The sequence below is a fragment of the Dermacentor variabilis genome, chromosome 1 (genome assembly GCF_050947875.1).
Source record: "Dermacentor variabilis isolate Ectoservices chromosome 1, ASM5094787v1, whole genome shotgun sequence".
Lineage (NCBI taxonomy): Eukaryota > Metazoa > Arthropoda > Arachnida > Ixodida > Ixodidae > Dermacentor > Dermacentor variabilis.
In genome coordinates, this window is record NC_134568.1 from 156,500,709 (window position 1) to 156,524,638 (window position 23,930).

A 23,930-nucleotide genomic window follows, 5' to 3' on the forward strand; every position below is an offset into this window, starting at 1 on the left:
TTGATCCCTGCTGTGGTGGCCACATTCTAATGGGATCGAAACACAAAAAAATCACCAACGATTACAATACTCCCTAATATGAAATTTGAGCAGAGCTCTATACGCGTTTTCATTTCGTTATATGTATATTGAGGCAAAGAATTTGAGAGAGACATGTAGTAGAGTCGGCGATCGTTGAAAATCTGGTCTGGGGATCAAGCATGCCAGCTTTTATACATGACTTGTGGAAGGTTCCAGCGTAATTGCTGGTGCCGCGTGTCTTCCAGAAGTACTACACAATTTGCGTCGCACAAACAATCAGATAATGAAACAATCGCAGACCATGACAATCGAAACAAGTGCAAACGAGACCAAACCAAGCAAACCAAACATGCACGAGCGAGAGCTGACATGAGCAGATGACAGTACGAAATGAACAGTCCAGCTGAGACCAGTTATGAGTACGCATCGAGCAGTTAGCCGGCTCTGCATGACACCAATTTCCTGCGCGCAAATCACTGAAGGGGCCGCTTTCATTGGGCTCTGCCGTTCGGGGCTCGCATCTTTAATATGCCAGTCTGCATTTGCTGTTTCATATTTTGCTGTGTTTGTTCGCTCGGTTACGCCACCGCCGCCACTCGCCGCAGGAACAGGCACCTAAGAGCTGCGCTCTAAAAAAATGCATTAAGATATAGCTTTGCAGTAAACATACAAGTCCACTATTTGCAAACAGTGACAGCTTTCTGTCCTTCAGTTCCCAGAAGGTGCGAAAGTTCCAATTTGTAACAAGCAGCTTGTCGTGCTGCTTCTACCAGTAGCTCATGCGTGCTTTGTCTACACTGAAATGCCTTGTGGTAACATAATTCCCATGCTCCACTGCATATTCCACGGCCTTTGACTTAAAACCAGCCGTATAACTGGAATTATGGCCCATCGCTCCCAGCAAAATTAAAGATGTGCAGAAAAGCAAGTAACAGACAATGCTGTCACAAAATGGTCGCCTTCAAAGTAGAAAAAGAAATATGCAGATCCCGCGTACTGTAAGAGTTGGTGTAAGCAAAGCTTTGATGAGCCAGCAAGACAAAGTAGCGCATCACAATAAAAGGCACACAGTGACACTATTTATACTGGGGCGACAAATCTTGAAGTGGCTCATTCTGGCCTGTGCGATGGTCAGTCTTTTTTATCTCTCACAAGCAACATTTTCACATGGCAGAATCCATGCACATAATGAATTCACTCTCAGGCTATGCTTTTCTTTCCTTTTACTCGTCACAAAGGCTCTAAACTGCAGTACAAGATTACTATGTTATGTTGTATGAAAATTTACATGGTGTTCGATGGCACTATAGTCGGGAAATTAAGAAAATTTATTATATTGCAAATTTCACCAAATTGAAGGTCGTTATATCAAGGTTTGACTGTAAACATGCAAATAAGGTGTGCATGTGTAAAACTGTGAAATAGAAATGACTGACGTGTCCATGAGCTACCTTTTTCATTACAGTAGCAAACAGCCTGTCAATCAAAATGCAGTCATTGCAAATCAGTATTTTGTTTTTGTTTTGGCCATCTTGCAGGACCAGCTTCCACAGCTGTATGCTCACTTTGTGGACCTTGGAGTGGAAGCACACATGTTTGGTTCCCAGTGGTTCCTAACACTGTTTACAGCCAAGTTTCCATTGCACGTAGTCTTCTTCATCTTGGACTTATTTCTACTCGATGTAAGTTTTCTTTTTTCCTTTCCGTATCTATTGTATGTCTTTCATGATGTGCTAGAGTTTTTAATGGCCAAGAATTTCATACTATTTGGAGTAAAACTAATTGTACCTTAATGTTATGTGGTCAGAATTTTTCTGCCGTGTAGGTAACAGCAGACTATTGCAGATGACGTCACCACTTTGCAAGGTGGCACATTCATGAAATAGCCCAGTATTTAATTTTCAGGGTGTTAGCTGAGTTGCAACAACTGACATCAATGGCTAACAAGCAGCCTTGACAATAAGCAACTTTTTTGTGTGGGATTGGGTGAAGGAACAGTTCAAGGAATGATCTGAGTCTGAGATAATTAGTGGCCACTTCTATGGTAAGTTCCATATTAGTGTTTTTCACTATCATATGAAGCCAACACACAATGAAACCAGAGAAAGCATAGGTTTAATTACTTGCTTTAATTGAAATGTAGAAATGGTAAAGGGAACTGAAATTGGTCAGAGAAACACAACCTGCCCACCAGTTCTTCTTCATCCACTTCCATTTCCCTTTACTTTATCGTTTTTACATTTCAGTTGTCTCTCGACTTCATATGATTGTGAGTAACCAAAATCAGGCCCCTCGTTTCCCCTTCTTCTTGTTCATGTGTTCATGTGTTCATGTGTTCATGTCTGTGTTTTGTATTTGCCCAGTATCCGTCTGCTCATAAGCTACCCCTGTCAAGTGGCTTTAATTTCAGTGTACAGTTGCCAGACATGAAAAATGTGACTCTGTTATTAGAAGCATGTCTGCAAAGGCTGTGGCAGATGCCTGTCGTTTTATACCATGAATAGTAATCTTAATATTGTTTGGAGATCATAGGTTGTGATGTGTTGCATATTTTTTTTCATGCCCAGTATACTAAAAAAAAAAGCATAATGAGAACTTGGATGTCCTTATTACTTTAATGTCAGCCTCTGATAGGCTTGGGAAGTATGTAGCGCCTGGTCAAGCGTCTTTAGTTTGTATTGTGACTGCGGGGTCAGTATTTCACTAGAACAGAATATAAATCAAGGAAGCAATGAATCAGCAGGACCAGGCTGGAAAGAGAACAGTAGCTGTTTTTCTAAGCTTCAACAGAAAAATAGGCTTTAGTGGTACATCTAGCACAATTAGAGGCTTCTGTTCAGTAAAACTAAATTGATACTTTAAACAGTCAGGAAACATGGATGTGCCCCATTTATATCTTATGTGGCATGACATCTTTGTCAGTGAAAAAATTAGTTATGTAGAAAGTGGAAATTTGGTATTCAATATAGGATATAACACGTTTTGTGGCTTTTTAAAAAAATTACTTTAGCGTTTTCTATTCATTGGCAGCAGATTTTGGTGCTCTCACTGTATCGAAGTGTTCTGGATAAGCCATTATCTCAGTTTAATTTTCCATTGTGAGCTCAATTTGGCTTGTGAAAATGTCATGCCTATGTTATGCTTCAGTTCTCTTAGTAAACTTGTTTTATCCCAGGGCACAGACACATTGTTCCAAGTTGCAGTTGCGCTCCTGACGGTGAGTGCCACCTTATGTTTGGTTGTTTAGTCTACTCGCAACTCATTCAGCTGTCATCATTCATAAATGGAGGATAAACCGGCTCTTCTGTTATTAAAAGTTTTACAACAATAGTTGTTATGGAGATCACTCCCCTAGTTGTTTTGATGGTCACAAGTGTCTGTTGCTGTAATTCCAAAGTACTTTGCCAGAATTTTATAAAAAAAAGTTGCAATGCCTAACAAGGATTTGAGCTCTGGACCCACAGATTGCTAGTCAAAGACTTAACTTCTTACCCACTCTGCCGATAATAATACTGCACCTGGAGAGTACTATACCTGGCCCGTTGAGTACTCGTTAAAATGATTGGCTCACACCACACTCTGTAGCTTATCAATACATGAGCACTGAGGTGAAAGAATATAGTAAAGCCAGTGGGCAAGAAGTGAAAGGCAGGAGAGGAAAAAGTCTTGTCTCCACTTCTCCGCAAACTACACACATGCTGATTTGGACTAAAGGCATCACTGGCCCAAGCTTACTTCTTATTGAGAGGAGATGGCTCGCGTGCATATGCGAATGTTTATTTCAACCGAAACCGCACAAAACAGTACAAGACTTGCTGTGCATTATATAGTAGCACCAGCCATTGCGTCACTGCTTTGCATCATGTGCGAAACTGCTACTTTTTTACTTAGCTGCTGTTTCCACTTGATGCACCATGATGTAAAATATTTCTTGCAAATTCCTTGCAACGTGGCTATCAATTGTGGGGTCAGGCTGACATCTCTTGCCTGAAGGGGGGATATGGCTTTCAGAGCCATCTTCCTTGTTTCTTGATGACTATTGATGAAAGTTGGCACGAACGTCAAGAATGCCTGCCTGATACTTGTATTATTCCCAATGATGTCTTGAGAACAATTTATTTTACTAACTTTTTCTCCTTTAAAATTCATGGCGGGCCTGGAGAGCTTACGAAATGCAGTGGAAGGTTCGTTGAATGTTGATTGCATAGAAAAATTTATGCTAAAGGCTGTTTCATTATTAGATCAATTTTATTGTAATACAATAATGTTCAGTTTTCATTTTTTGTGTTATTGCATCTGGAACACTTTGAGTGAGAATGAAAAGCAATATATTAAATTTAGAGATAGTCAAGCTGAGAAAGAAAGTGTGTCACGACCTGCACTGTATGTAGCTCAAGAAACGTGACAAAAAAAACCTCAAGTCAAAATACAGTTAAACCTCGATATAACGAACTTCAGTATAATGAAATTCTCGATATAACAAAGGCTATGGTGTTGGGCTGCTGAGCACGGGGTCGCGGGATCGAATCCCGGCCACGGCGGCCGCATTTCGATGGGGGCGAAATGCGAAAACACCCGTGTGCTTAGATTTAGGTGCACGTTAAAGAACCCCAGGTGGTCAAAATTTCCGGAGTCCTCCACTACGGCGTGCCTCATAATTAGAAAGTGGTTTTGGCACGTAAAACCCCAAATATTATTATTATTATTCGATATAACAAAATATTTAACTTTTCATAACCTCTTGTCCATAGAACACCATTTAATTAGAACCTCAATATAACTAAGTGTGTTCTTATACAATTTCAATATAACGAAATTTTGCTTCTGCAGCAAAGGAATGCCGAGACAGTAAATGGAAACTTCTGCACACGCAGATGGTCAAATGATTGAATTACAAGCGACTGCTTGCAAACGCACATCTCAAATCGCGCACGGCGCCACAGGAGTGACCACCGAAGTGAAGCCACATCATATGTTCCATGTAAAGTCGAAGTGCGATAAGGTCCTTTTGTGCCCCGCACACTTTGTGCTTTAGGTGCTAGTGAAAATGTGCAAGGGTGAGAGAGAAGGTAGTTTCACACATGAATGCTGTTGTGTACTACGTGCGGACGGGGACGCGCCCAGGCGCGCAGCGTGACGAGCAAGAAGACCAACGTGCTCCGGAACAGAGAATGCTTTATTCGGAACAGCGCGTGCTTCTTATACACGCTGGCGGTTGCTTATCCACTTCTGATAACAAACACTGAACGACGCCTGTCGGCGCTATCACATTCCTTCCCCTACAAAATAAGTTCCTTTGCAAAAGTCCTCTGACTCATAACGAACAGGTTGGTGCCGCTGTCGTGAACTTCTACGTGGTACGGCAGGGGGCTCGGGTGACGTGGGCTGGACGGGTGCCTGGCATAGGGGCCATGCTGGTGGGGGGGTCGTGGGCTGAACGGTTGCGTCATCCTCAGGATTTATTTGAAGATGCTCTCATTGACCCATTGGCTGACGGTCTCCCTCCATGGGCTGGTCCCGCTTGTGCACACCCGTCGTGCTCTCGGGCATACCCGCCGGGACTGTCTGGGGGCCCGCGTATGCAGGTGCTCTGGAATGGCTGGCTGGGATGACTGGCATGGGGTAGACGTATCTGCGTGCTGGGAATAACTGGCCAGACGCAGATGATCAATGTGAGCGAAATGCACTTTGCTCGTCGTGTCCACCAAGTACGTGACAGGGCTAATGGCCTTCACTATTCGGCCTTCAGTCCACGCTGTTTTCTCCCCTCTGACCGTTTTAACGTAGACGCGGTCCCCTACCGTGAAGAAGCGCAATGCAGAGCGACCTCGGTCGCGTTGAGCCTTGGACTTTTGTTGCCCCTTTAGCATGATGGCTTTAGCAGCGACAGCTTTGTACGCGGCGCCCTTTTTAGAAACAGTTCGGCTGGTGAGCGGCCCGTTACTGCGCATGGAGTTGTCCGATCGGCAAGCAAAAAATGGTCTAGGCGTTCTCGTAGCGTCCTGTGGCTGCCGGAAGCGCTATCATGGAGTAGTTGCTTACGCAAGGTTTTCTTTACTGTTTGCACACACCTCTCAGCTGCTCCATTAGACTGCGGGTGATAAGGTGGGCTGTACGTGTGACGCACTCCCCATGACTCGAGAAAATCATTGAACTCTCGTGCCGTAAACTGGGGGCCATTATCTGACACTAGCTGTTCCGGCGACCCATATGCAGCAAAGAGGGTACGAAGCCGTTCAGTGGTGTTCAAGGCCGTTGTCGACTTCATGTGAAAGACATCAATCCACTTCGAATAAGAGTCAACACACAGCAAGAATGAAGCGCCTTCGCACTCGAAAAAATCAACGTGTACTCTTTGCCAGTTTGGGCGGAACAACGACCCTGCTACCCCATGTCACGCATCCTTGCTCTAGCGATAGTTCCATTCGTCTGGTGTGGTATGGTCATAGCTCGGCTTCTACTTGCAGTGGCCATCCACTACGCGTAAGTTCAGCAACCTTGCACAGCACTTTTTCCTGTCTGGTAGCCTTGGCGACATCTCTGGCTGACAGCGGCGTCGTTTCAAAAACTGCCGAACAGTTGGCCTCTTCATCCTTTGCTTGACTTGGAGGTGGCAATCTCGATAACGCATCGGGCACTTCCATTTGGGACTCTTTCCGATACCTAAGCTCGTAACGATATCCCACCAAGATAAGCGCCCATCATTGCATGTGCGCAGCGGCCAATGTTGTTATCGGCTTGCAGGCACCTAGAATGCCGAGTAATGGCTGGTGGTCCGTGAAAAGCGTAAAATGACGGCCGTACAGATATCGATGAAACTTTTTCAACCCATATATTATGGCCAACGTTTCTCTTTCAATGTGCGAGTACGCGCATTCCGCTGCCGATAATGTTCGAGAGGCAAACGCAATGGGCCTTTCGTCCCCATTTGGTTGCACATGCGAAATCACTGCGCCGAGTCCGTACTGGGATGCATCGCAACTGAGTACAAGCGGTCGCTTTGGGTTGTAGTAGCAGAGTACTGGGCTCGACGTGAGCAGCTTCTTTGTTTTGTGGAAAGCAGCAGCGCATTCTTTGGACCAGTGCCAGCGCAGGCCTTTCTTTAAAAGAGCGTACAGCAGTGCTGCCACGGTCGCCAAGTTCGACAGGAACTTGGAATAAAAGGTCACCATGCCCAAGAATGATTTCAATTCCGTTACGTTTGAGGGTTCTGGCGCAGCCGTAATTGCTTTAACTTTTGATCCCAAAGGCTGGATTCCGGATGCAGATATCCAGTGGCCCAGGTACCGAACTTCCCTTTGAAAAAACTTGCATTTTTCCTCTTGAAGAGTTACATTGTGGGCCTGAAACCGCTAGAGTACTTGTTCTAGCCGCTCACGACAGTCCGACGTGGTGGTACCCCCAATGATTACATCATCAATGTAGGATCCTACGTGAGGAATACCACTGAGAATTCTGTCCATAAGCGACTGGAATACTGCCGGAGCCCTTGCAGTGCCAAAGGGCAGACGCTGGTATTGGAAGAGCCCTTTATGCGTGTTTATCGTCAAGAGTGACTTGGAGTCTTCACATAGCTCTACTTGCTGGTATGCAGAGGCTAGATCCAAAACGCAAAAAACACTCCAGCCCTCTAAAGCTGCGAACAAGTCTTCTGGGAGCGGGAGCAGGTAATGCTCTGTTTTCAGCACGGGGTTCACAGTGAGCTTATAGTCACCACACAACCGGACGTCTGCCCCTCCGTCCTTTGCCACAGCGACCATGGGTGTTGCTCAATCGCTCCGTGTTACCCGCTTCACGACGCCGGCTTCCTCCCAAGTATCCAGCTTATTTCCCACTGGTTCAACAAGAGCAAAAGGTACCTTACGTGCTCTGCAGAATACGGGTTTGCTGTCCAGTTTTATTAGTATTTGCGCTTAGAAGCCGGAAATTGGTCCTAACTACTTCGAAAAAACAGGCGCAAATTTCTGTTTCAGCTCAGTGACAATGTCTACTGACCTTATGGCAGCGACTTCGTTCCAATTTACCTTTAGTCGACTCAGCCAGTTTCTTCCCAATAGGCATGACCACTGCGTTCCTGCATCATCGACTATTATCAGGGGAAGGACGCAAGTCTGCTTGTTGTATTTTACTTGCACGTCGACCGAACCAAGAACTGGGACAAGCTCGCCCGTGTACGTTCTTAACGGATCAGCCACCGCCTCCAGGGGCAGGTGCGCCCAGTTCTGCTGATAGATTGCCTTTGGCATCACCGTCACTGAGGCACCCATGTCTATTTGCATGGTCACGTTGTGGCCCTCTACATCCACGGTAACATAATACGCGGACTTGTTGCTGGTGATACTACAAATCTGAAAATCATTATCCGATTCTTCCGTGGAGTCGTCCACCCAATTTAGTTCTTTGCGTGGTTCGGTTCCCCGCCTGCACATCGTCCTGAGATGACCTTGCGTGCCACAGTTGTGGCACTTGTACCTGCGGTATCGACATGTTCTTTCGGAGTGGTTTTTTCCACATCGGAAACATTCTATTGGTTCTGTCGCGACTCCTCGCCTGCGGTTCTCTCTCACTGGGCGTTGTTGGCCTGAGAGCTTGCCTATTTGCCTGCTTTCCGCTGTGAGGTCCGTCTGACGAGCTGCTTCCTCAGACTTAATTTGTTGCGACTGCTTCGATGCCATTTCGCGGTTCAGAGAAATTTTGCAAGCCCCTTCAAAGGTCAAAACCCTGGCGTCAGCCGCAAACAGCTCACGCTGGGTGTCTGTGCATCGCAGCCCCGCTACAAGCCTGTCCCTCAAGGTTTGGTCAAGAAAGTCATCGAATGCGCAACTTCTGGCTAAATTCTTCAGCTGGAGTATGAAGTCTGTCACGCTTTCTTGTTCAAACTGTACGCAGTGGTTGAATCTGCACCGTTCCACTACGATGGCTTTCCGGGGGCTGTAATGGTTCTTCAGAACCGCTTTAGCTTCATCGTACGTTTTACTGGACGGCGCATTGGGTACGAGCAGGTTTTTCAGTATTTCATATGGTTTCGGTCCTACTACCGTCAAGAATACGGCTAATTTCTTGCTGTCGGCTACCTCATTTGCCTCCACATACAACTCGAACCGTTCCACGTACGAGTCAAAACTTTCGGCCTTCTCGTCAAAGCAATCGATTCTTCCCACCTTTGACATGTTGCCGTTTCCTCGAGGTTCCGCCATCCTGGCCTGGTTGCCTGCCGCGCTTGTCAGCATCCGCCACGGTCCCGGGAAGCCACAGTGTAAGCCACTGTCGCCATGTGTTGTGTACTACGTGCAGACGGGGGCACGCCCAGGCGCACAGCGTGACGAGCAAGAAGACCAATGGGCTCCGGAACAGAGAATGCTTTATTCGGAACAGCGCATGCTTCTTATACACGCTGGCGGTTGCTTATCCGCTTCTGATAACAAACACTGAACGACGCCTGTCGGCGCTATCACAAATGCTGCCTCTCCACGCGAGCAAAGGGAAAGAAGAGGAGGGGAGCGATCTCGTGGTTACAAGATCAAGCATGCGCGAGGTGCGGGGCGGGAGGTGGGGGGTGTAAGTTGATGCGCGTCGCAATTTCTGGCACACGTCTGAGCCATGGCTGTGCATGACTGTAAGCACGGCTGAGTGCATACACAGCCCCGCACCCTGCTTTAGAGGTAATCTGCCATGTGCGCAAAGAGTGGGATTGCTGAGACGGCGTGGCATCATGTAAGCTGACTTCCCGCGTGTTCTAGTATTGAAGGTCGCGTAATCTCAAGTTTCGGTGACCATTGCAGCGAGAGGCAGACGAAGCATTCGCTCCCCGATGCCGGCACTTTTCATGGTAGGATCGCCCCAGTGCAGGTGATGCTAGTATTAGCTGCGGGGGCAGATTGCACACGAAAGCATGGCTGGCTTCGCCTAATTTGTACTGCCTACGTGAAGATATCATCAACGTGGCATGAAATCGTCGTCCCAGTGCGGTCGACACCATCAGCCGCGGGGGCAGAGTGCACGTGAAAGCATGGCTGGCTTCGCTTAATTCGTACCGCCCATGTTGACGTGGCATGAAAGCGTATCATTCCTCGCTGACTCTCAAATTCATAAAAGTGAATTGTTCTCTCATTCAAATTTGCTTTTTTCGATTGAGCGATAATGGAGAAAATCCTGCGGCCCATTTCTGTGTAAGAATAATCGATCGGCATCTGTACTTATTTGCATAAAAGGTAGAATTTTAATACAATGAAATTTCGATATAGTGAAGCAAATTGCCAATTTTACCTACTTTGTTATATCAAGGTTTAACTGTATACGTATACCAGATGGTAAAGGAGAACTCTGCTCCAGAAGCAGAGCAGACAGCCAAACAAAACAGTTTTGAGGAAGGGGCTCTCAAAATTTCATCTTCTCTTCACTTCTCTAAAAGGCACCTAGTATTGTAGTCTTTGGTGTGTTTTGTGATACAGGGCTTCTTTGACATGTGGCCTCTGGTCTGGTGCGCCTTCGTTCCCCCTTTATATTTTATTTTTTGTATGGCATCCTTTAGTGGTGCTCTACGAAGAGAATGTTGCCTGTGTTTCAAACTAAGTAAGGCGCAGAATTCCGTGTGGGCATGAATAGTTTTATTGTGGTAGTCGTGAACAGCCTCATTGACAGCAGTCTCCAGTGAGTCATCTTTTCTTGATGACTGCTGTAGAGCTTAGCATCAGAGAGCCACTGTAGATAGGCAGCAATGTAGCTGCTAGATGCTTTGCCAGTTGCAGCTGCTAGAGGCTTTGCCAGTTTGTACTTGTGTGATGCCTCGCCTTCAGCTTCAGTCTGCGCCAGCTCATGGCGCCTACCGAACAGTGTTCATGATGAGGCCCTCTTTACAAAGGGGTAGTATGATGGATATTATATATAGTTGGCACTTGATGTGCTTCATCACTTGGTTCGAGAATTCTGCGGTCTATGGGCTTGGTCGTGCAATCCAAGGTGCTGATGCGCGAAATGGCTAGCCCACGGGTCCATGGTGTCGGCACGCGACGTGCGTGGTCGCAGGGTCTGAGCTTTTGATGTGCGAAGTGCTTGGCCTCAGATACGAGGAGTTGGCACACTATATGCTTCGTCACGAGGTTCAAGGAGTCTGCGTACGAGGTGCTTTGGCGAAGGGTTCGAGGAGACAGTGTGCAATGTGCTTTGTCGCGGGATCCAAGCAATCCATGCTCAATATGCTTAGTCCTGTAGTCTGAGGCGCTGATGCGCGAAATGTCTAGCCACGGGTCTGAGGACTCTGCACACAACGTGCGTGGTCACAGGGTCTGAGGCTTCGATGTGCGAAGTGCTTGTTTGCGGGTGCAAAGAGTTGGCGTACTATATGCTTCGTTGCAGGGTCCAAGAAGTATGCACTTGTGCTTAGTCTCGCTGTCTGAGGTGCCAACGTGTGAAATGCCTAGCTGCAGGTCCAAGGAGTCAGCCCTGCTTGTGGGTCCGAGATGTCTCACACTGGAAGTATCGGCTGGGCTTCTGCGATGTCCGCGACATGCTAAACATTGCAGATTACGGCATGCGAGGCAGCAAGTGCTGTTGTAATCTGGTCATTCACCTTTCTTTTAAAACATAGAAGACTTCCACTTACGGCTGCCAAACTGATGAACAGTAGCCAGCTAATCTGTGATCGCTAAATGAGTGCGAACATGGATCTATGTTGCGCCTGTTTCGATAGTCGTAGTGAGTTTGTGAGGCACAAGGAGCAGACGAGACCTCTACGGAGCAAACGCCAGACCAGTAGCGATGGGTGCCAGAGCCATGTGGTGAGTGCGGCCAATCGGAGACCTTGGAATGATCTTCAGACATTCGCTTTGTGTGCACTTGCTCCTTTGGGGAGGAAATAGCTGAAGTGGAAACTTTTAAAATGGAGAAATGCACTTTCTGACACGACGAAAATGGCGGCACTCTGTTTCGCTGTTGCGGAGATATCGTGACTTGAAAAACATTTTTTTTTTTCATGATTTCTGAGAAATTTTTCGCCACCTTGGCTGATACAACAAATATTTTAGAACACTTCTACGTGGTTTTCAAAATCGGAAAGAGAAAGAGTAATAGAAACTGAAAATGTGACTTTTAAAAAAGACAAAAGGCATACACTGTTAGTGTTTTGTTTCATGACATTAGTTTGTGGGCTGCCATTCTCCAAATTATGAGGAATCGTTTTGTCAAGAATGTAAGGTCTGGCATCAGCAACTTTAGTGATAGAACGGCATGGTAATATAACCTGCATATACCGCATGTCATGTAGCATGGCGCAACATTTAGCATACATATACCTAAACATATACAGAACTTCACGGCGACGGCAAAAATTCTCTTGTAGCAATAAAGTCAATTTTTTGGCCATTTATTATGATGTGAAAGCCACGCACCTCCCTTAAACTTCAAGTAACTTCGTCAACAGAAGTTTACAGAATGTGGGAGCCATTAAGAAACTGAATTTGCTGACAGCCGAATGGTGCAGCTTGGAAATAAGGGAGTTTGTGACCTCTTCAGTGTACAACCTGTGCACAGTTGTCTAGAGCATGAGAACAGTAAGATCAGGAGTATGTTTTCACCCTCTAACAAAGGGCACTGGTTCAAGATTGCTTCCTCTGAGCTTGCGCAGTCAAATGGGTGGTCCGCCTCCACTTTGCAGTGGCTTGCAAGGCGCCCCATTAGCAGCTCCACCCTTATCCAGGCGTGCCTCAGCAGTTGTCAGGCTGCAAAGGGAAGGCGTGTCTTATCTGTACTCTTGGCCTATCACTGAATAGAGGCACTTTTTTTGCTGCATGGCGATAATGGCAGTGGCAGTGGTCTGCCTATCAGACATTTGCTTTGAAAAAAATATGGCTGAACCCAGCGGCCTCAAGCAGATAACATAAACTCACTCTGGGGTGCAATGTTCTCTCAATCTAGACAAGCTTTCTCGGTGCTGTATGTGTCTGTGCAGTTTCTAGTCCCTACGCCTTGGCTTCCAGGAAATTTTTTATGGCTTCTGAAGTCCCAGGGGCCTCTGAAGAGGCCCCCTTGGTGTGTCTGAGTGCTGCTTGCTGCTTTTCTTCATGTCCTTACAAATCTGTTGCATGGCCTTTGGATGCAGCTGTCATGCCGGGATCTACTGGCACTGGACTTTGAAGGTGTGCTGAAGCACTTCCGGGTGGCTGTCCCAAAAAAGTATCGTTCTGAAGAGGCTGCGAGGTTGCTTCTCAAGACAGCCGTTGGCATCAAGGTGAGCAGCTGAAAGTTTGCTTGTTGAAAATTTGTGGAGAAGCACCATATGCTGCTAGTGCTTAATGTTCAAGGCCACTCAGCACATGGCTGCAATTGGTGCAGGCCGTTGTAAATTTTCTGTTACATTCAAGGCTCTCAAAACTCTAATTGTGTGTGTGTGTGTGTGTGTGTGTGTGTGTGTGTGTGTGTGTGTGTGTGTGTGTGTGTGTGTGTGTGTGTAGTGTGTAGTGTGTAGTGTCCAGCATATGTACCTCTGGAGCTAGGGCAATAATAGAAAAGACACTGACTAACAATAACAAAGACTCATGAACTGGCCTTTAAACTCATGTCCAGAGGTTACACCATGAATAAAGTGTGCGTGTTCAAAGCTCAAAAGCAGATTTTTTTTTAGAAAAGAAATAAATACTTAAGTTGCCGTATGTGAACTTTAATGTTCTTATCTTTTCTTGCAGGTGAAAAAGTTGAAACGTTACGAGCGTGAGTACCAACTGCACAAAGAGCAAGAACGTCAAATGGAAGATCCCGTGCAGGTGCTGCAGGTAATTATTGTTGCTTATTTCATTTTACTGCACATGATGCACTTTTCATGGCCAGCAAAAGCTTTGAAATGGGTGATGCACATCTCTTGCTAAAATCCATTCTGCTTTGTTTAAACTGTTTGACAACTTTTGGTTAAAGAATTAGTATGTGCTGTGTCTACCGCAGGAGTTGTTGACATCATTCCGTCCTATAGAAGTGTGTACATAGGACATATGGGGATACACAAACATGTACCTAGACAACATGGCTAATTATTGAAACAGATGTGTTCTTTCTTGACCTTGCACTGTATTTATTGCTATTGCCATCCCATCTTCTACAGTACTGGAAGTTCTTTTTTAGACAAGAATCAGATTGGACAAGATGTAAGATATAGGGACACCATATTAAGTGAGAAGTCCATGCAAGTACATGGGTGCTTATTATAACACTGTGTTAAATGTAACACCAAGAAAATGCAACTTAATCACTTTGTTGCAAATGTGTCTGCTTCTTCTTTCTTTTTCTCCTTTCCTTTTCTTGTTTTTCTTTCGTCCTTTCTTTTAAATTAGTAAATGCTACTTGCCATTTAGCAGGGTGACACGCTAAAGTACATCAGTTTCACAAAAACAGGTAAACGCCAAAAACATCTGCCATCTTATTTTTCCAAAAATAAAGATTGCAAAATTGCAATTGGAAAGGCTGTGCTCCCACTCATGTGCCAAATTGCGCCAAATGACATTTCCGGTGCAATCCTGGTAAAGAAACATGATTTTGCACCGAAGTGTGCCAAAATGAGACTGCGCAATATGTGTGTCACCACAGTGATCTGCAGACGTGCATAGTGTGCATGACTAAAGCAGCTTAATCAGTCAAAATTGACATTATCTGTGTGTCTCCGACTGATAATTCAGGCTCGATGGTGACTGCCTTAAAGTTCCAATAAGAAGTCCAAGATATACAAATTCACCGAAAACAAGTGAGTGAGTTAGTGAAGAAACTTTGTTGTGAATGCCTGCAGAACGGTTAGCCTCCCCTGTTAGGGAGGCGTTACCGTGACGCGGCCATGACGTCTTCGCGGCGTGTGGCGCCTCTACTTCGGCCACGGCCGCACTATTCCCTTTGGTCGACCGCGCCTGCCCCTCTTTTGGGGTGGCAGCCTCCCTCCGGTTTCGCTCGGTCGTTGCCTTTCGAGGGCCGGCGAGATCTGCTGGACGGCCTGGGTTTGGACATCTTGGTCATAGCACCTCGTTGCGGCCTCGAGCCGCGACGGGATCGTTGTCATCGTTGCAGCTTCGTGCAAATTCTTAGCACAGTCCCAAAGGATGTGAGCTGCAGTGGCTCTTTCCTTTCGGCACACACAACACAGATCACTTTCATAAACACTTGGACACACGTGCCTCATCAGCACTGGGGTGAATAACGACCCCGTTTGAAGTTGTCGATATAAAACCGCCTCCTTATGGGTCAAGCCCGGATGAGGTGGCGGCATAGTCCTTCGCTCTAGTCGGTACCATTTCACAATTTCGTTGTAGGAAGTCATATTGTCCTTGGTTTCCCACCACCACGATGGGTCGGCCGTAGTAGCAGCGGCGCGGTTGGTTAGTCCTCGCGCCGCCACGTTCACCGTCTCGTTGGGGTTTGCGTTGCCGCGATCCGACACATCACTGCCCATGTGGGCCGGAAACCACTTTCTCACAACACACCGACTTTCACTCGCGAGATCGACCACACGCAACACACGCGCGGCTTCACCACACACCCTTGCTCTGGCGTAATTTTTCACTGCCGTCCTAGAATCACAGAGCACAGTCGTGCACTCGGGGTCGGCGATGGCCAGGGCAATGGCCACCTCCTCGGCTTGATGCGCCCCTCGAGTCCGCACACCCGCCGCTGTTCTCGTTGCACCGGTCGATGCCCTGACGACTGCAGCGGCGAATGCCTTTCTGTCATGTGGATACTCTGCCACGTCCACAAACACGGCACCCCTGTCTTTGGCATGGAGATCAATGAGCGCCTTGGCCCTCGCCGCCCGCCGCTCTTTGTGGAACTCAGGGTTCATGTTTCTTGGCACCGGACATACCCGTAGCCGTCTACTAATTGCGTCCGGTACAGGCACTTCTATATTTTCGGGTCCCCTTTCCTTTGGCCCCAGGCCTAGGTCACGCAGCACTTGTCTGCCCGTTCTTGTTTCCGATAGCCACGCGAGCTGAGCGGTCCTCTGCACCTAGGCGATTTCCTCCAGGGTGTTATGCACTCCCAGGGCCAGGAACTTGTCGGTGCTTGTGCAGTCGAGAAGTCCGAGTGCAGCCTTGTACGCTTTGAGTATGAGCGCATTGATCTTATTTCGTTCGCACTGCCTCCAGTTGTGGAAAGCAGCTGGACGGATCGAAGAGCAGCTGGACGGGTCTGGGCTCGTCTGCTCCCCAAGCAAGTCTGAGCTGTTGGTGATTCCTCCGAAAAGGGCAGCTAGGAAGACGAAAGGCAATGAACCTGTGAGCAAGACACAATAAAGATCAAGACGAGCGGTGGTCACATGATCCCGGTTGTCGAGAAGATCCGAGTGCTGGGGATGCTGATTGAGCGCAAACGAGTCAACGGCGAGACGGTCAACCGTCTGGCGGTTAAAGTCACCACGGCCATCCGCCTCATTAAGAGGGTGTCGCACAGAACAGCAGGCATGAAGGAAGAAAGCCTCACCCGGCTAGTGGAATCCTTCGCTATAAGCCACATTACATACGTTGCTGTTTACCGAAAACAAGTGACTTTATTCCATGAGTGGCTAAAAAAATGTGCCGTAACCTTGGATGACCACTATCGGGGATACAGTTACTTTCGCGAGAATAAAGTCAAAGTATGTCAATGCGTTGCTGCATTCACGTACACTTGCCTATGCTCTTGTCAGTCCATATCTCTATAATTGTCATGCTGTTGCCTCAGGTAGATGAAAGTACAATCAATCGATGCATCAAATTGTCAACCCCTGGCAACATAAACAGGACCGTGATTTTGTAGTGATGCCTTTTCTGGCACCACTCCTTTTTGCACTTCATCACTAGTAAGAGCAGCACTCCACCTGCATTATCGATGGTCGGCGAGGGCGAGGATGTCTCAATCTGCATCTACAACTTAGCACGACTTCTGGAAGCTTGCGGCCTGCCCAGGACTTCTCCAGCAGCCAGACAGTATGTCATTGATGGCATGCATGACTCAACGCACGCAGTCACGCTGTCTGTGCAGCCAGTCAAATGTGATTTCCAGGTGTTTGAGCAGCGGAGTTACAGGATGCTGCAAGGCCACGTGTGGCTGTTGCTGCACAGGAGTCCGCTACCTTGCGCATCGGATGCTTTCCATGCAGACTCCTCGAACATGGGTACAATAACTGCCCACAAGCCCCCTCTCAGGCCGTTCTCTACCGAAGGCAGCAACTTCCAACGCTGCAGGTACATGTTGACGGCATAGGGAACTCACTCCTCTTGTGAACACTGGAGCTGAGCATACGGCATTGCTTCGACGCCACACCCCAGTCGTATTACTGTCCTGGACCAAGGCACCCCTTCGTGACCTCGGTGGCACCGTGATGCCTGTCAGGGTGCTTTCCTTTCAGCTCCACACTGAAGCCAGAATCAAGTTCTTGGCCACAGTTCCCATCTTAGAGGGCCTACCCTGCGACCTAATTCTGGGAGCTGATTACTTCTCTGGCGAAGTTAGGCTCACTATCAAGGGCGATGCAGTAAACCTTCGCCCCTTGAGTCCGCGATATACACAGGGTTCCCAAGAACCCGAAACCGATTCTCAACCACAGCAATTGTTGACATGGCCTTCGCGCTCTTCAATGATCAGGCACAGTAAGGCACTGGCTCCTCTCGTACTTGACATTCTACCACTCCAGGCTCCCGATAAGTCCACAGACCACGGGAACGAGATATTTCCTGACCCTCCGGTGCCACTTGTCCAGTTCACAGGGCAGCTATCAGTCGAAGACACGGCCCTTTGTGCCATGCTGAGCGACTTCTTGCTCAGTGAAGCCGAAGCGACCAACACAGCTGAAATCATCATCGACTATCTTTCCGTGCAGCCCAAGTCTAACTATCAGATGCACAAGAGACAACAGGTTTCAGTGCAGATGCAGCTGTACCCTGTCTGGAACCAAACATGTCAGGATGGGCAATTACAGCGCTCTTGCAGTTGCCCATAACATAGTGACCACGAATTGCTCTTTGTTTCATTGTCGTACATGGATAACTCGGCGGCACGCTGTATTTCACCGAGTTAGGGCGATTCGAATGCATTAGCGAAGCTTGAATCTTCCGTGGAAATTGTGTGAAGATGCACCCGACGAACGAGCAGATGGTTTCGCTACTTGCATGGCACATCAATGCGGCCGGCTGCTCTTCATTGTCCAGGATTTCAGAGCACACTTTCTCAACGGCAACCGTCCTGAAACAGCCAATGCCGCCCGCCAGAGCCATCTTCGACAACTTCTCATTCTCAGAGCTTTTTGCAGCAGCGTGGCCAAGTGTAAAGAAAAAGAAAAGCGGCACTTGGGTTCAGGCGCTTGCATGCCGGAGGGTAGAGGAGAAGAAGAAGTAAACCAGGCGTTCGGTGTAATGTCCCTTTGTCTGCTTCTCTCCGTTACAATACTTATGTGCTTTTAATATATGCATTTTTGTTCCTTTGATATCATCGCACTTGCAGTGCGTTTGCAGATGTGCGTTACCAGTGCTTTACCACCAGTGCGTTACCAGTGCGTTACCAGATCTGCAAACGCATTTGCAGTGCGTTTGCAGATCTGGTACAGTATTCTCGAAAATTCTTTTGATGTGGGCCTTTCCAAGGTTGTTGTTTTCAAGCCAACCTCATCATATTCTTTTTGATCATATTCCTTCCAGTGAAGACGGCCATTTATCTGGATCAGATAATTAACATGAAAAAATGTATTTGAAGAGGAGGAGGTTTTTAAGGTGAAAGGAAAACCAGACGCGAGAAGCGCAATCATAACATACTATGCAGATTGGTGGACACTTCTATATTTTTGGAAGGGCACTCTGCTTTTGCTGTGCTGTTGGCATAAAACAACGTATAAGGCTATTTCTAGATTTAATGCCTGTTGGCAATCTTCAAGCATTTAAAATTACGCTGTAGCAGGGTGTGCGGTGTTTTAAAGATATGGTCAAGCAGCGTGAGCCGGTGAACCAAACAGCTTACTTTAAAGGTATGTACATTGTTTTCAATGAGACTAAGCAGAGCGAGCTGCGCGAACCGAACAGGTAACATTCAGCAGTCGCACACAAAATTTCACTCACTTGAAAAGTGCGTGTGATTACTAAAAAAATTATGCGAAAACCATTGACAGTGATTGTCAACATAAGCGAATAGCCCGAACGAATGCACGAGTGTACAAACGAACGAGCGAGCGGCAGCTCCCCTTCTTCCTCTTTCCTACCCCCCGCAACTCGATTGTGCAGGAGCTCAGGCACAACAGTTTCCCCTCCTCCATCCCTCCCCGCAACTTGGTTGCACAAGAGCTCATAATGTTTCCCTTGACGCCTTCGTATTGCAAGTCCTGCCACTGACCACTACCAACATCAACCACGAAAACGGGCACCGCACAGAACGTTGTTCCTGGTCGTCCTTCTTGTATGGAATGCAATAAAATGTCCTTTCAAACTCCATTCAGTTGGTATACCCGAAGCCGCAGCAACCAGGCATGATGCTGAGGTCATCATCATCATCATCAGCCTAGTTACGCCCACTGCAGGCCAAAGGCCTCTCCCATACTTCTCCAACTACCCCGGTCATGTACTAATTGTGGGCATGTTGTCCCTGCAAACGTCTTAATGTCATCCGCCCACCTAACTTTCTGCCGCCCCCTGCTACGCTTCCCTTCCCTTGGAATCCAGTCCGTAACCCTTAATGACCATCGGTTATCTTCCCTCCTCATTACATGTCCGGCCCATGCCCATTTCTTTTTCTTGATTTCAACTAAGATGTCATTTACCCGCGTTTGTTCCCTCACCCAATCTGCTCTTTTCTTATCCCTTAACGTTACACCGATCATTCTTCTTTCCATAGCTCGTTGCGTCGTCCTCAATTTCAGCAGAACCCTTTTCGTAAGCCTGCAGGTTTCTGCCCCATATGTGAGTACTGGTAACACACAGCTGTTATACACTTTCCTTTTGAGGGATAGTGGAAACCTGCTGTTCATGATTTGAGAATGCCTGCCAAACGCACCCCAGCCCATTCTTATTCTTCTGGTTATTTCAGTCTCATGATCCGGATCCGTGGTCACTACCTGCCCTAAGTAGATGTATTCCCTCACCACTTCCATTGCCTCGCTACCTATCGTAAACTGCTGTTCTCTTCCGAGACTGTTAAACATTACTTTAGTTTTCTGCAGATTAATTTTCAGACCCACCCTTCTGCTTTGCCTCTCCAGGTCAGTGAGCATGCATTGCAATTGGTCTCCTGAGTTACTAAGCAAGGCAATATCATCAGCGAATCGCAAGTTGCTAAGGTATTCTCCATCAACTTTTATCCCCAATTCTTCCCACTCCAGGTCTCTGAATACCTCCTGTAAACATGCTGTGAATATCATTGGAGAGATCGTATCTCCCTGTCTGACGCCTTTCTTTATTGGGATTTTGTTGCTTTCTTTGTGGAGGACTACGGTGGCTGTGGAGCCGCTATAGATATCTTCCAGTATTTTTACATATGGCTCATCTACATCCCGATTCCGTAACGCCTCCATGACTGCTGAGGTTTCGACTGAGTCAAACGCTTTCTCGTAATCAATGAAAGTTATATATAAGGGTTGGTTATATTCTGCACATTTCTCTATCACTTGATTGATAGTGTGAATATGGTCTATTGTTGCGTAGCCTTTACGGAATCCTGCCTGGTCCTTTGGTTGACAGAAGTCTAAGGTGTTCCTGATTCTATTTGCGGTTACCTTAGTAAATACTTTGTAGGCAACGGACAGTAAGCTGATCGGTCTATAATTTTTCAAGTCTTTGGCGTCCCCTTTCTTATGGATTAGGATTATGTTAGCGTTCTTCCAATATTCCGGTATGTTCGAGGTCATGTAATTTGCATTAAATAAAGTGATAAAGTTTGCTAAAGGTCCACCCACACTGCATGTTGAACGCACATACACCAAAAATGCTTGGAAGGGATATGGTGGCGGCACGTGGAAAACAGATGCGATACTCTGAAATTTTTTCCACTGACTCTATGGCTAGCCTGCAGGGTGCAGCCATCTGGTGGCACAGAGCTCAACCAGACAAATACAGGGCTAATATAGCAGCAACCAAGTGTATTCTACTTTGCTGCTGGTGTAAATTTTTGGCCACAGCGTAATTGTGAACATGTCTTTTTAAATGTTTCAATTGTTTTATCTTGGTTAAAGCAATATTAGCTCTGTGTGTGGCTGCTTAAACTCTGCGCCACCAGATGGTTGCACCATGCAGGCCGCTCACGTTTATGCTAAAGCCCCTTCATCGTAGTGGAAGTACAGTCAACGACCGATTTTTCGGACCCTCTAGGGAACGTAAAAACGTCTGAAAATTCAGGCAGTCCGAAAAAATGAACGCATGCAAAAAAACGCACATTTTTTTCTTTTTTTCTCGGATCTAGAGGTAAAGGGCAAAGTACCAGGTTTCCGAAAACCTGCCAAAGCATCAGTGAAGTGGCTATAAAAAGAGGCCTTCAAAAACTCTGTATGCAGCCGACTCCAGTTTATTATGTACATGTGCATCGTCGGGCAGCCGGTGCTAATTGCTGCAATGGCTTGAAGAACTTGTTGATTGTTGTTTGGACGGCGTTCCGGTTGCATGCGATCATATTTGCCTCGATCTGATCAAGGGCCATGTCAGCACTGCACACCGATGAAAGAGTCAACAGTGCTCGCGTCAACTCGACGCTTGTAGGTGGCGCAGGCATTGGCTCCTCATTTTCAACATCGGAGTCTTCTGAATCCCCCAGAACCTGACGGACTATTTCCTCGTCAGTCAGTTCTGCGCAGAAGTCGAGCTCGTTGTCAGCGTCAATAAACTGTTCAAAAGTTCAATCCGAAACTGTTTGCTTAGAAATGCCGAACTCCTTGCTCACGTCAGCCTGCGATCGACCGCTCACGACTTGCTTAATAATGGCGGCTTTCTTTTCCGTCGTTAACCGACGGTACTGCTTTCCACGCTTCGATGCCATCGGCGAGGACGACGAAGACGGAGTGGGGGCCATCGAAGGCAAGCGAAATCCTCAAGTTGCGAACAGTGGAGTTCGCTGACGAGCGTTGAAGCACCTAGGCCTATAGCGTCGCAGAGCACACTTGACACCATCGTTGTCTTGATACAACAGCACAACCACATGCCACGCTAGCCAAAACGTGGCCTGCGCAAACAAACGAAATGGCGCCGCTCCGGAAACTCTGCCGGAGGCGGAAGTGCGGTGATGAACATAGCCAGCGTGGCCAGACCAAATCGGTGTGTGACGGCTAGATTCGGCTAGTTGTGGTTCAAAGCGGGGAAATGATTTCCTTCGCAAAGGCGCTGCGCGAGGCAAAAGACCTTCCGTCGCGTCAAGAAGTCAGGAAAATTGGACGGCGGGGGGTTCGAGTGTCCGAAACTTCAGATGTCCTTATACATTGATTCTATGGGGCTCGTGGCGGTGCCGCGAAGACGTCTGAAATATCAGGCATGTCCGAAAATTTGGGCGTCCGAAAATTCAGTCGTTGACTGTAGTATGAAGTGGCTTTAGTTCATGCCTCCACCCATCCGGCAAAATGTCCAGGTCACCTGTGTTTACCAGAATGCCTCACTTGCAGGGCGCTGTGACAGAATGTGTGCAACACACATTGCCTGGATATCTCTCACTGGAGATCAGTGGCCTCATGGCTGGTGGAAAGGTTGGAGAGGCTTCACACGCTAGCTACAAGACACCAGAAGTAGGCGGCACAACATCACATCTTGATGCAAAGCCAGTGAAAGCGGAGCTTAGCCCCGATTACTTGGCAAACAAGTCGAGATGGAAAAACATGGCTAGGGAGGAGGGTAACTTCTAATCATCCGTAGCTATTTTAATAAGAGACGCTTCGCATAAATTATGGTGTGGATGTTTTACTGTAGCTGTTCCCCACACATCTACAAAATTTGTCAAAACCATTTGAGAAACCTTTCAGGGAAAGTGTACTGTATGTTAATCTGGTGATGGGCTGTTCCTTTGTTTTATTACTGCCATTACCATGGTGCACGAGATACAGCCACCCTTCCATTGCTTCGCATTTACAACCTTCTTGCATAAGCAAGCCTTTTGTTGCCACCCAAACTCTAAGCAACCTTTATATTTTACTTTGTTCAGAAAATGGAAATACTCTATATTCAATTCAGTATTCAAAGGCCCCCCCCCCCTTTTTTTTTAAATATTTGTATCCGATTCCATTAAAATTTTCACTATTTGAACTTCTCTAAACGACTAGGTAGATAATAGCACAGCGTAGGTAACAACACGGCGTTATCATCAATTAACTTGTCCAGTTCATCCACTGCAGTGGCTGCAGCATGAAGATTGCAAGGACCTGGGCCAGGGCTCCCTGACCCCTCTACATAACGCCCTTCCCCTCCTCACTTCTCACTTTTGTTGCAGTGGCAGGCAAAATGCACTCAAATAAGAAAAAAAAACAGCAAACATTGCTTAGGTAGGCATAGTGATATGCGACCTTGACCATGCCAGGCTCCTCGCATCGAATCACATGTAGGCTCACAGCTGCTTGCAGATAACTGTCTTAGCTATTTAGTAAATTTACTTTCACTGACCTTTTTTGAGTAAAATTGAATTAGAGGAAACAAATTCAACGTACCTTTTTCTTTTCTTTCTTTTTATTCATACCAAAAATGCGGAACCCTACTTATACATCATAAACAAAGTAAAGAAAACAATACTTTAAGTAGTTATACATAAATGAATGTTTCACCAAAAACAGCAGTTTTGCACGTTTTCTAAAGGAAACCAAGGATGTTGATTCTTGTATTAAATCTGTAATCACTGGTTTGCCGTAGTTGGTTTTATTTTTGGCTTTGGAAAATTGGTATGTCTCATTATTTCATCCATTACTCAAAACAACCACTCGATATCCATTCTCTGAACAATATAGTAAGGGAGTCCAGCTC

At 46.8% G+C, this 23,930-nt stretch overlaps 1 protein-coding gene across 5 annotated transcripts in view; it reads left to right on the plus strand.

Moving 5' to 3' along the window:
* Nucleotides 1-23,930, plus strand: part of GAPcenA (GTPase activating protein and centrosome-associated) — a 126,626-nt gene that overhangs the window by 80,899 nt on the left and 21,797 nt on the right. For all 5 annotated transcript variants that reach the window (XM_075698087.1, XM_075698114.1, XM_075698109.1 and 2 more), the window contains 4 exons: nucleotides 1,560-1,703; nucleotides 3,197-3,238; nucleotides 13,118-13,246; nucleotides 13,701-13,787. In XM_075698087.1, coding sequence (XP_075554202.1) covers nucleotides 1,560-1,703; nucleotides 3,197-3,238; nucleotides 13,118-13,246; nucleotides 13,701-13,787 — 402 coding nt within the window. The remainder of the gene's footprint in view (nucleotides 1-1,559; nucleotides 1,704-3,196; nucleotides 3,239-13,117; nucleotides 13,247-13,700; nucleotides 13,788-23,930) is intronic.